Raw genomic sequence first — 13021 nt, 5'->3', positions numbered from 1 at the left:
TGCTGGTAGGTGGATTTTGTTATCTTTGGACAGAGTTGTCGTAGCTGTTAGCCTCAGTTTCCAATCTTTGTGCGAAGCTAAGCTAACCAGCTGCTAGCAGCAGCTTCATATTTAGCGTACAGATATGAGAGTGGTATCAATCTCCCCATCTAATGCTTGTCAAGAAAGCATACAAGTAAACATATTTCTCAAAAAGGCAAACTATTCCTTTAAAACCACCCTAGAGACAAGGGAAGGTCTGTTCATATATTCATACTTCAAGACAAAGCATTTGATGAGAACATCTACAGAATAAAACAGGGTTGGAGAGAAAGGCTAACCAGCACAACCAAAAATGGCCAAGCTCTATCAGCAGTTTCCTAGTTGCCTTGTATAAATGTCTCAGTTCATTGACAAAAATAAAGATGCACAACTTGTTGCCCAGTCTGTTGGTAAACTCACACTTTATTGGCAACATGTTAGTGACTGAATGCAGTGCTTAAAGGTAATAGATCTTCTTCACAGTGGACGTCTTGACTTGTCAAACACATTTGTAACTAAGGATGCTAATTATCACTACTGGCTAACTGGCATGACTTCATGTGACACTTCCATCGTTATTAATCACACCTGTGCTTTTCCTTCTATGGGAAGTCAAAATGTCTACCAACGTCTACAAGAGAGAAAACAGTGCACATCCAAAGTTTTTAAATTACAAGTACAAAAAGGAAAATCGACATTAAATATATGAAGTATATACAATATATACAAACATGTATATATATGCATACAAAACCGCCATGCAAAACTGTACATGCAAAGTGAAAAACAATTCCTTCACTCCCTCGTCCCATGAGAAGTGTTAATTATTTATGCAATACAAGGGTCTCAGCCATAGCCTGTTCATAACTACTGTAGTTAATGTAAAGTGTGAAAACTGAGAGCATGCAGGATCATTTGTACAGATGCAGATACTATAAAACGATCTAAGATAAAGATATAAAAAGTCTATGTGCATTAAATAGAATGTGTTTGGCTGCAACTGAGATCTTGTAGTGTGTAATAAATATAATAATAATAATAATAATAATAATAATAATAAATAGACAGACAGACAGACAGACAGATAGATAGATAGATAGATAGATAGATAGATAGATAGATAGATAGATAGATAGATAGATAGATAGATAGATAGATAGATAGATAGATAGATAGATAGATAGATAGATAGATAGATAGATAGATGTCAATGAGCCGACTACTAGCAGGTTCTACAGCTGGTTACCTGCGGGCTAGGGAGACTCTCCCTCGCCTTAGTTGTGGGGAGAGTGATGGTACTGAGGCAGCAGGCTGCTGACAATCTACAAGAAACTGATAAATTAGACAGATATACAGAGTGGTGACACTCAGGGTTAGACAATAGGACAGAGAAAACACGGAGGACAAGACAGGCGAAGGCCTTGTCAGAGACAAAGAGACTACTACTGGCTTTGATTTCTATACTGTTGAACCAGTCTGACCCTGGTCTATATACAGCTGTTCTCATGACACTGCTATAGCACAATGCTATTTATTTACATAATAACTTATTATTTTTCATAATGTTGGGGATAATCATCCTCTTGCAGTTTGACCTGAATTTGTTTTTCTTAGCTTGGAAATCCCTGTTTCACAATGTAAATGAATGGAAAAAGCCCCCAGAGAAAAGTGAGCAAGGGGAGAGATATGAGCAGAAGAAGCAGAAGAAAATACTTGAAGCCAGGCTGAGTATAACCTAAGTGACTGCTTCCACTGGAGTATATGCTTGCATGGTGTGATTGTAACTAATACTGTAAACCAGTCTCATCTGACTGGATCAGCAATGGAGGTAGAAAACACAGAACACCCTAAGAGACAGAGACATGGACACAATTTACACACACACACACACTTCCAAATCCAATATTGTATTGATTTGTACAGCACAAAAATGGGGAAGGGCAGACACAGTGGGGCTAATGCTGAACAATCCAATCCTGCTCAACTCCAGAATACCTGCTGCTAATGGCTCAGTTATATTCATGAACTTCATTTTAAGTCCACACCAGCCATGCATGTCCATTTCACTTAAAAGTTGTTTGTTTATAGGATGTCTTATCTTAAAATTGTGTTTAAGCCGTTTCACTTATGATATATACTGTATATGATTATCTGAGGTAAGATCACGGAAGAGCGAGAGAGAGAGAGGGAGAGTGCTCAAACAGCATTTGACAGGAAAGAGAGTGGAAATGTGTTCAGACACTGCCATCTGGTGGAAGAAACTGGGAGTACTGAGAGCGAGGTTTGTCAAGACATTGGCCATCAGTGGGGGAATACATGTATTTAGTTTACTACATGTCGGGTAAGAGTAGAGGAGAAGTGAACTGAAGACAATCAAATAGGAGGTTGAGGCACAGAGAGGAGGTCTGACTGGTTTCCATACTACTCTGGACAACACATTAACCAAGTAACACACTTTAAGCCTGTCAAATGCTTTTTGACATATCTATAAATAAAGAAATATCATTTTACAACATATAATAGTTTAAAAAATATCATAGGCTTAATAGAATAGATTAGATGAATTACATTTAATAAAAATGCAAAAAAACAATTCTAACATGTAATTCATGGAGTCTGGCACAGGGAGGTGCTCTGAGTCACTGTATGAAAAAAACAAATCCTGCAGCCATTTTTTGTTTGGTTTTCACTTTGAAACACCTCTCAGTACTCCATGAGAGTGATACACAATGTCACATTTTATGGTAGCAGCTATTCAGATGCCAAGAAAGATGCCTGATGTCAAATTGTTAAGGATGTTTCTATGCAGTCCAACTTTCACTCAACCTTAACAATAACAAAAAGGCTGTTCAGTGCTGTTTTGAAGGCGTTTTGAAGATGGAGCGAGCTGTCGGGGGCTCCTTCTTCCTGAGTGTCGCTTCATGTTCAAACCATAGACATGTGAAACCAGTTTTTCCTCCTCTCTGTATCCCACTAATCTTGAGGCTTCTGGGAACTGTGTACATAGTGGATATTGGTGCTGGCTGCGGAGATGATGATGAATCATCGCCTTCGCCGAAGGTGAGGAGATACTGTGGCCGGGCTACTGGTGCTGTTAGATGGGGACAGTTGACTTTTGTCTTGTCTTGAATAAATGAGTCGTCTGCACTCTAAGGTTAGCCACTCAGGGTCTATAATGATGGGCTGGGTGCCCAGAGACCAATTAGGGTAACGGATGTTAGGCGGAGTTGAAGTTGAGGTGTGGATTGTTTCAGAAAGTGTGTCTGAGGTCCATGCAGACATGGACAGACAGGTGGTTAGCTCTACAGAGCGAGGATTACTGAGGGTCAGGGAGGTGTTCAGGGTGTGGGTGGGGATAATGGAGGGGTTGAGGAGCCTGGTGGGGCTGGAGGGAGCTGTGAAGGCGCCTCTGCGACTTACTTTGGGCGGGCTGCTTTTTATCTTGGGCACTTTAGCGCCTCGGCCACGGTGGCTCTGCTCGTGGTCAAACTCCAGATCCTCCAGGCGTTGGGTCAAGGCCAGTTTCTGCTGGATGGCCATACGGAGGAGGGAGTTCAACGTCTTTTTCTCATCCTCTGCTGCCGCGAGCTGCCTCTGCATCTCATCCAGCTGGGTAACATACTCATCACATCTACAGAGAGAGAGGTAAAAGGACAGAGGGAAGAAACAAAGATTTAGTGGGAGATTTCTGTAACACAAGCAAATTCTATTTATTTTTTAAACAAAGTTAAAATTGTCACTTTCCCATCTTAGTGGCCTCATATTTCCCCTCTCACCTTGTGGCAAACATGGCCCTAAGAGACGAGAAGGTGGCGGCATCTTCTTTCAAAGCCTTCAGCTCGTTCCTCAGCTTCATCATGGTCTCTGTCACCATCGCCTTTTCATTCTCGTACTTGCTCTTCAAATTTGCCAGTGCAACCTCTGCTGTCTGCAATGTGGATAATTTAACATTTGATTACAACATGTAGGTCTAATTCGGATAGTGTCTGGATTGTATCTCCAACACAAAAAGGACAAATGATTTTCTTTCAGTTCGCATGGATATATTTTTCATGGTATAGTACGTACAAAGAAAAATCCTTTTTCACCTGTTTATTGGCTTTCAGCACCAGCCTGAGTGTGGCTATCTGCTCTCTCTTGGTACTGAGCAGGGACTTCAGCTTGAGTATCTCCTCCATGCACAACTCCTTGTCCTTGTCAAGCATAGGCGCCAGCTCCCTGGCTGCAGCCCTCTGCCTGGACAGCTGCAGTGAGCGGTCAACAGCCCTCTGGAGGTGTTTGATCTGGTCTCTGATGATGGCGTTCAGGTTGTAGATATTCATGGGCTCCTTCCGCAGGTCCCCACCTGCCTCTGAGGGCACTGGTGATGGGCAAGGAGAGATGCTGATGACTGGGGAGCCCGTGGGGTTGCGGGTGGGGCTGCTATGGCAGGATGGAGAGTCCATTGTGTTGGCTGTTGTCTCACCATGATGGGGGTCTTTGGATGGGGAATCCAAGGGACTGCGCAGGGACTCGGAGGAGCAGGCTGCAGATGCTGCAGCGAGGCGTCGTGCCAGACGAGGCGAGAGCAAAGCTCGAGGGTCATCTGAGCCTTTCAGGCTGCCACTGCGTGTGACGCGGCTCTGGCGGTAGTAGTCCAGCATGACGCGGTTGGGTGTCTCGTTGTTGCACAGACAGACGTGGTGGTAGAGCTGCGCCAGTTCCTCACTGAAGGTTACCAGCTCATCCTGTGCTGCATTCAGCATGCCCTGGCTCTCTGTGGCTGTGCTCGCGGCTGCTCGAAGCTCTGCCTCCAGGCTCGCCACCCTCTCCCGGCTCTCACGATAACTACGCTCCAAATGAGTTACCTGCTTGGAAGAAATCATGACAGGATGCAAAATAGAATTGAGTGAAGTTAATATTGTCCAATAAAAAAGATATTTGTTTGCAAAAGTCAAGGTTACAATTGATGTGGCAATAAAAACATAAATATACGCTGCATGCAACAATGACAAACCTGTTCACTCAATGCCTGGACCCTGTCGTCACTGTGGCCGTCTCCCTGCCCCTCCACAGCCTGGTTGTACTTCTCCTTCAGCGCTTTGAGCTCTGCTTTCAGGTCGATCACCTCCGTCACCGCTACCTTGTACTTACACTCCAGGATCTCAAACCCATGGATATCGGGATCATGGTGACCATTGGTTGGTGGTGATAAGGAGCCACCGTCGGGTTTCTCACTCTCCTGTGGGTCGTCAAGCTCTTTGTCTCCATTGAGACATTTCATGGCATTGACGTGCTCCGTGAGGCGATGGACTCGCTCATTCTGCTCAGTCAGGGCGCCCTGTGTGTGCTGCAGCTGGGTCTGTGACTCCTGCAGGTTCATGAGCAGCGCTGCCTTCTCACGCTCCACCTGCAGGACGGGAGGATACACTACCACATGAGAGGCAAGACAGTGAGGGAAAATGCTGCATATGTGTTTAATGATATATATATTCATAAAACCCTGGACAGTGTTTAAAGTTCAAGGCCTTTAACTTGTATCACATTATATATTTGTATTAAATACTCTGCATGGATGTGTTACGCCATGTTAACAGATAATAAATGTGTGACTTCCAAGTTCTGACAACCAACTACTGGCAAACATAATTTAACCTATGAATGTAGGGCATTTTCCAACAATAATATTAACATAGAAATAGCAGCAATATTCAGAGGCAGCTAATGAAAGCTACATTATAGCAGGCTAAGTTTCGCAAATGCATAATCAGTATGACCTGCACAACGCCATAACATTAAGGGGCTAATAAAGATAAAAACAATGCAACCGTCATCACTAAGCAGCAAGTGAACACAAGAACATCATGGACAGCAACGTGTCATATCAGTTGACCTGTATTTCTGACTGTACAAAGGTGTATAATGACATGTGGTGCAGCTTGCTTGTCTCAAAACCTGTTGTTAAGGACAATGGGAATTGAAATTAAGTGCTGTTCAATTGCTTCTCTTGACAATCGCTGAAGGAAGCTAAAGAAATAGACACATCTAAAAAATGTAAATGATAATTAATGCCTTGGTGATACCTAAAATGAAATTGCAAATGTTTTTTAACAGTGTCCATACTGAGAAAGACAAAATAGATTTTACAAAATTCTACTGGCAATTAGAAGCCCGGTGCTGCTGGCGTTTACATCTTTCCCAGAATAATCAACTCAAAAGAGAAAATTGATTAGTGAGTAATTGTGTTTACAGAGAAAGGCACACTGCTAATATAGCAGCCACTGATCTAATTTTCTATTTCCCTGAGGAGCTCAGCTAGGGCAAAAATGTGCAGTAATGACTTAACTAGATTTTAGCATGAATCTAATCTACCTGTGATTTCAAGCCGTTCAACATACTGTATGTATTCCTCCTGTAAGGGCTTTCTAGCAGCTGCAAGTCAACACTGGTGTTTTACTTGGGTTATTATGGGTATTTACTGTGGGATTTACTGACCCTGCTATAAGGCCTTTTCTTATGACCCACCTGTAGCAGCTGCTGTTTGAGCTTCTGCATCTCTGACAGGTTGAGCTCACTGAACAGGTCCGGCACAGGGTGCAGGCCTTCTCCTTTCCGCCCTGGTCGGTAATCCCCATTCATCTTAGCCAATCCGGTGCCTGCGTGAAGGTGGCCGTTACGGCGGTTGCTGTCCTCATTGTTGCCATTAGCAGCAGGGATGGCGCTGCCGTTGGTGCCGTTTGTTCCATTGGTCTCCTCAGGGAACTTGAGGCCCTCAACGCCAGTGACAGTGAGCGCCAGATGGGCCCCTGCTCCATAGACACTGTCACTCAGGCTGATGTGGTGGGCCAGCTCCTTTCTCAGAGTGTTCTTCTGCTCACGCTCACTCTTGAGGGCATCCAGGGCCTCCTCCAACTGACCCTCAGAAATTTCCTTCAGACGTAGTGCATCTTCCAGCTGACTGTTGAGAAGAACAGTCTCCTCCTCGAGTACCTTGATTTCATGTTTCAGTCCCTCATACTCCACCTGAGGAGAAGCAGAAAGGACAGGCGGGAACAGGAAAATTAAGGAGTAGAAAACATTTAATTACTTAATTAGATTCTAAAAAAATGCTAATCCTATTTGTTAAGGATTGGGTGGCCCAATCCCAGGTCAAAATAGAGAGGACATAAGGAAGGTGTGAGTAAAACAAAAAAATACCAGCAGACAAGTTAAGAAAAAGCACACTTTAGACATGAATGTTTTCCCCTTTGATCTTTGATGCTTTCATTCACTATTTATTCGAACAATACGCCAGGATGATGTGGTAAAAAAAAAGCCTTAGTCATTTGGATTTGATTACAAAGCAGGTAAAGACATTCATTTTTATTTCACTTCAAAAGAATTCACTGTGACGTAACCTTTACAGTAAGACCGGCAATAGTCTTACATCACACAAGAGTGATTTCATGTTTATTTATGACCTTAATCTATTCCAGCCCAGCACAGGTATTAGAAATTGTCCAGTGTCCAGTTGTGTAATTGGACAGGGGATACTGTAGCTTCTTTAGGGAAATAAAGGAGGATGAGTAACTAGATGAGAGCACTGTTTGATCCAGTGCATCCTGGAACTGATACTGAAAACATAAAGGAGTGTGAGTCATCATCTCAACTGGTGTCATTAAAAGCAATGACAAATCTGTATGGGACAAAATTAGATGGTGAGTGATGTAACTGAGAAATTAGCTGATTGAGTAAATGTGTGAGTGAAATGTTCCATTGTAATAATGTTCACATTTATTAAGGTACTTAAATGGTGAAGGCCTTCACACTGACCTGGCTCTGCTTGAGCGTAGACACTAGTTTCTGCAGCGTGATGTTCTCCTCCTCCAGCTCTGTGTAATCCTGGAGCAGCCTGGTCTCTCTGAACTTGTACTCTTTGATCTCTTCCCTCATCCTGCTCCTTTGTAGCTCCAGTGTCTCGTTACTCTGGAGCAGAGGAAAAAAAAAAGATATGAGAGAGAAAGATGGGAGCAATGAGGAGAGGAGGAGAAGGGAATTCAGTTCCTAACCTAAATCCATGCCAGACAATATTTCAAACTCTCCCGTCATCTTACAATTGGATGATATGCACAGTCTCATAATGCTGATCAATGTAACTGACACGACTTTGAACGCAGGAAGTAATATTAGTAATACATACTTATTTTCGACACTCTCAGACTCATGCTGGATGAGAAAGTTTATCAGACACTTTCATTACCTTAAATGCAATGAGTCAGCACCATCAGACTCCCAGACAGATCATTATTTCAGGTCACCTGCTGTGCACTGCTAAAAACATGAGCATATGCTGGACCAGAAAAAACTGTCGATGAGAAAAATGCACCAGATACAAAAGTCATAACTCTAAGTACAGTAGACGGCAATATATTGAGACCTCAGCAAAATCCTACTACTACTACTAATGGTAAATTTTATTCCAAAGAATACTTGGACTGTTACTTGTTATTTTTTAGTTACTTGTTGGTAGTGGTGGTATAAGACGGGTAATTTCTTGCTCAGTCCAGGCCACTTAAAATGCATTACTTTGTTTGTAGACAGTAGCAGACAGTAAACAATTGTTCTCCTGTATTTCCCAAAGATTAACTACACAGTATTTTCAAGTCAGAAATGACAAGCAGAATAGGAATGAGGTTCTCATCTTTAAACACAGGCATATAGTGCAGTGCAACTACTACTGGACTGAAGCATTTGATTAACTATGGAATACAAAATAATAATGAACAGTTTACAGTATATGTGCGTATGCGTGTACTTCTCTCACTGCAGAGCTGCCTGCAGCTCCCCTGCAGCTCTCTGTGCATATGGCAGAAGTGCTGACCCAGAGACAGTGTCAGGAGTGGGTGGGTACACACACAGGAGGAAGAAACTCAGAGAACTGCGACACATATGGCCTCTTAAGTGCTTTGAATCTCCAGAACCTCAGTATATGTGTGTGTGTGTTTAGGGGTGGATGACAATGGTGCTTTTAGAACTGGCAACTGGACTGAAACTAAAGACCATCATGATACACTGAACCTTTTGATTTGTACAGTGGCTGACAGCAGCTCCTATACTCTTGAAGCTAATGGAGCATCAACTGCAAATTACATAGAAGTACAGTAGGACTGCTTTTGCAGCTGCACTGAAAATACTAATATACTAATCCAGGAAAAGATAACAGAAACCAAATGACCTTTTAAGAACAAACCGTATTACCATAAATAACGAATCATACAATAACACATTTTTGGATGCGTATTATTGATTATAATGACCTTTCCTTGGTACATGCTGTCCAATTACATATTCATGACAACGCGGGGAATTACACTGAGCTGGATATGAAGTGCACAGGATTAGAGGCCAATTATCAGTTAGTGAGGCTCTACAGAAGCGTAGCTGATCAGGGGCTATAGTGGCCAGGGTCAGGGACAGTGTGGCACACAACACTGCCAATTAGCCCACCACAGGGCAGAGCTGGGCAACTCACCCCTGATATGGAGTTCACAGCACAGACTGCGACTGTGACAGCTTTATTGGATTCATGATACAATGGCCAATATGGCAGAAGTTCAGCTATCTTGTATTCATTCATCATTCCCACCACTGTTGCTATAGTAATGGGGAATAAATACAAAATGTTAACAAGGATGGAGAATAAGTATACAGTAATGTGACTTTTTTTTGGAAAGTTTAGACATTTTTTGTAAGTTTAGGCAGAAGTCAAGATAAGCTGTAGGTGACTGTCTTCTACATTGGGGGAAGTGGGGTGCTGTGAATTCATAAAAATACACTATTGAAATTGAAATTTCCTGTTTGTATGAAAAGAGATACACTGTGATTTCCACCCATTTCTTAATTATTTCATGTTCTGATTTACAACTGCAGACTAAAAACAGCAAAAGCAAACTTTATCTGGCTAAAGTAAACTTTTCCCATAAGTTTTTTTTCTTTATGAATCTGCACGTTAATAGTGTTTGTGAAAGGTTTCTTGGAACCTGCAAAAACCTTTTGATTTGACGCGACTTGTGAATGAAGCCGCCCCAGTGTGGCTACAACACCTGCCTCTCATGATGAAAAGGTGACTCCTCCTCCTCATTAATGGGCATCACACATGCAAATGAGGATTTCAAAGAGAGCCAAAAGCCATTTGATGAACGCATCATCAAAGAGCCACAACCATGATGCAAACACATAACAGGGGTTTATGTGAAGAGTAACAACTCATCGTGAATATATCAGGTAGTCAGCTTCCCAATCTGAAATATTGATTTTGTTCAATATGCTCCATAATGTGGAATATCTGGACTAATTGACTTGTTGTGTATGACTTTACTCTGCTTACATTCACACTGAGATATGACATATTTGTCATTGTCTGAGACATGTTCAGAAAATAACACAGAGCGTAACAACTCACAACACTCCCTGATGAATATAGTGAATGAGAGTGTGTGTGCCCTGTTAGTATAGTGCTGCTGTGTGATGAGAGCAGCGTGGCTCACTCTGTCCCTCCACATGTGCCGAGCTCAGGGCATTTCACTTATTCCCCAGCTTAGCACCGGATTTGCCCCCCACAATGGGGTCGTGGCCACGGCGTCTGACCCCAGCTTGAACTCTTACGCTGCCCGACACAGTGGCTGCAGACATGTATGAATGCGTAAACGCACGCTTTACACGTACGCACATGCATATTGCTTTCTCTGTGTGAGTTTTATACTTTTCTCACAATCCTGAGTTACCTTTATCCACAGTTTTTTCCCATTTCAGTTGAAGTCTTCCCAAGGGATTTTACAATTTTTCTTTATTACTATTTCTACAAAAAACATCTTAATTAATACAAGTAAAAAACATGAAAGTATGAGAGAATTTTATAGTATTACTTAAATGAGTATATATCCAAAAGCACGAGTTCTACTGTCAGGTAATGCGATGCTGTTTCCTCACATATATCCTGATTTCCTGGGTAGTCCTTCTCTAGCATGAAATGATAAATCACCTGTTTGCAGCCTCTGTAACTGTTGACCAGCTCACCTCTCGTAGCTCCTGCACGACTGCGTTGAGCCTCTCGTTCTCAGCCTGGGCGTTGGACGCCACAGAACGGCTTAGCGTCACATCCGTCTGCAGCCCCAACAGACGGCCCATGTAGTAGGCCTCCTTAGAGGCTGACTCCTGCAGCAACGTCTCCTCATTGGTCTCCCCATCCTCTGCCACCTTACGCTGGTTGGTGTAAGCCTGGCCGAACGCCTGGTGAGGAAGAAAAGGAGGGATGGTCAGAGGAAAGAGGACAGAGTAAAAGCAATGCAATGCAAAAATAATAACAATAATACATATAAAACAAGATTAAAACAACAAACAACTTTTGCGAAGTCAAAATTTAAGTGACACTGATCCAAATCCTGTCATATAACATCCTAATCCATGTGAGGGATTTGCACCCACTGGCATGTAGAGTAAATCTAACACATCTTTCACTCCTATGGCCACTAGGCATACTCCTGATGTACTTTTGACCACAGACAGCACTGACAGCATGCATGCAGGGGCTGTCCCTCAAGGATACCTGCTTTCTGTCTATGTGGGATGATGTTTCATTGTGATCAATAGACACACTGTTCCCATTTTCCTGACACAGGTTTTCACGGCACTGAGAGCTGACTTGTCGTGATAAAGGAGCCAAGGCTTGATTGAGAAAATTAAAGCATGAATCAACAATAAAACAGGCCTACCATACTAGACCTACTGTACCAACCTAGTGCTGTAACAAATGCACCAAAGCTCAGTAGACTGCATGGACCAACAACATTTTTGCCAAAGTGAAATTTAGAGATATATAGTTACTTTGTGCAAGGTTAAGGGAATAACATATTTATATTCTATGAACATAAAATCCTGCACTATTTCCCTGACAAGGCTGCCTGAATGTAGACTTAATTTCATGACTTGTAACTGCACACTCCTCGACACACATGCAGCAGCTGCATTAGTGGTTCAATAAATACTATGAACCGTCTTTCACATTCTCAGCATATCAGCAGGAAAAATGGGTTTGTTGCCTGCAGTGGCCTCTATGAGAGACAATGGATCAATATGGAAAAATATTTTATGGTTTACAATTGCCACACGAAACTGTAAACAATACAGCACGTAGAGTTATTGCAGTCTTCAGGATGCAGTTCGTGGACAGAGTTACCTGCGAAATTGACAACGCAGCCTAAATCATAAGGGAGCCATCTTGGACTAGAGTATTAATAATTCACAGAGTCTTCCCAATCCCAACATTTTCTGTGTTTGGTACGAGCATTCATTATTTGGAGACATGAGCTCCAGTATGCAGCTGTTTTTTCTTCCCACCGCACTGGTCATTTTTCATTTTTATATTTACTTCATGAGCTAACAGGTTAAGTAAGCAGTGTGCAGTGTGCTGAGGTCCTACTGTTAGACAAGTGCAATTTATTACAGTCAGAAATCTACTTTAGTACAGATCTTGGAGTATATAGAGCACTGGCACAGAAAGGAGTGGTTGTCTTGTAGATGTTGGTATAAGTTATGAGTTCCCACTGCTGTGAAATTGGTGTGTAGTTGCATGTGAGTGAATGAGAAGAGCCAATTTACTGGCAGAGAGATTTGAATGTCACCTAATTAACTTAATTGACTCCCTGTGTCACATCTAACCTGCTGTTTGAATACTCATCACCAGCCAGCAGAGCAACGGTAAACGCTGGTTAAACAAAAGATCCAGTCACTGTCAACACTGTCCTGCCATAATGATTGCAGTCATGGCCAAACAGCTCAAAATAAATTTAAATGATACACACACTTTTCCATTTCTGTCAATATAAACTCACAATTCATCAACGGTACATGCTGCCAATCAGGTCAATAAAGCACTATTCATTCAGAAAGGCACTGATTCCCTCGGTAGGCATATTTATTCTAATTCAATTGACCCTTTTGTTTTCCCTGTGATTTACAAATGTAACAGTTAGCATATGAATAA

At 42.3% G+C, this 13021-nt stretch overlaps 1 protein-coding gene across 8 annotated transcripts in view; it reads right to left on the bottom strand.

Moving 5' to 3' along the window:
- bicd1a (bicaudal D homolog 1a) overlaps positions 1–13021 on the bottom strand; it is a 37277-nt gene that overhangs the window by 2607 nt on the left and 21649 nt on the right. For 2 of the 8 annotated variants that reach the window (XM_044193747.1, XM_044193753.1), the window contains 7 exons: positions 11056–11268; positions 7813–7965; positions 6526–7023; positions 5018–5410; positions 4110–4871; positions 3798–3949; positions 1360–3652 (listed from right to left, as the gene is read on the bottom strand). In XM_044193747.1, coding sequence (XP_044049682.1) covers positions 3064–3652; positions 3798–3949; positions 4110–4871; positions 5018–5410; positions 6526–7023; positions 7813–7965; positions 11056–11268 — 2760 coding nt within the window. In that variant the 3' untranslated portion in view covers positions 1360–3063. The other 6 variants (XM_044193749.1, XM_044193751.1, XM_044193750.1 and 3 more) reach the window with 6 other exon arrangements.

Source organism: Siniperca chuatsi, linkage group LG4, assembly GCF_020085105.1.
Source record: "Siniperca chuatsi isolate FFG_IHB_CAS linkage group LG4, ASM2008510v1, whole genome shotgun sequence".
NCBI classification, from domain to species: domain Eukaryota; kingdom Metazoa; phylum Chordata; class Actinopteri; order Centrarchiformes; family Sinipercidae; genus Siniperca; species Siniperca chuatsi.
This window is presented reverse-complemented; position numbering and strand designations above follow the sequence as displayed.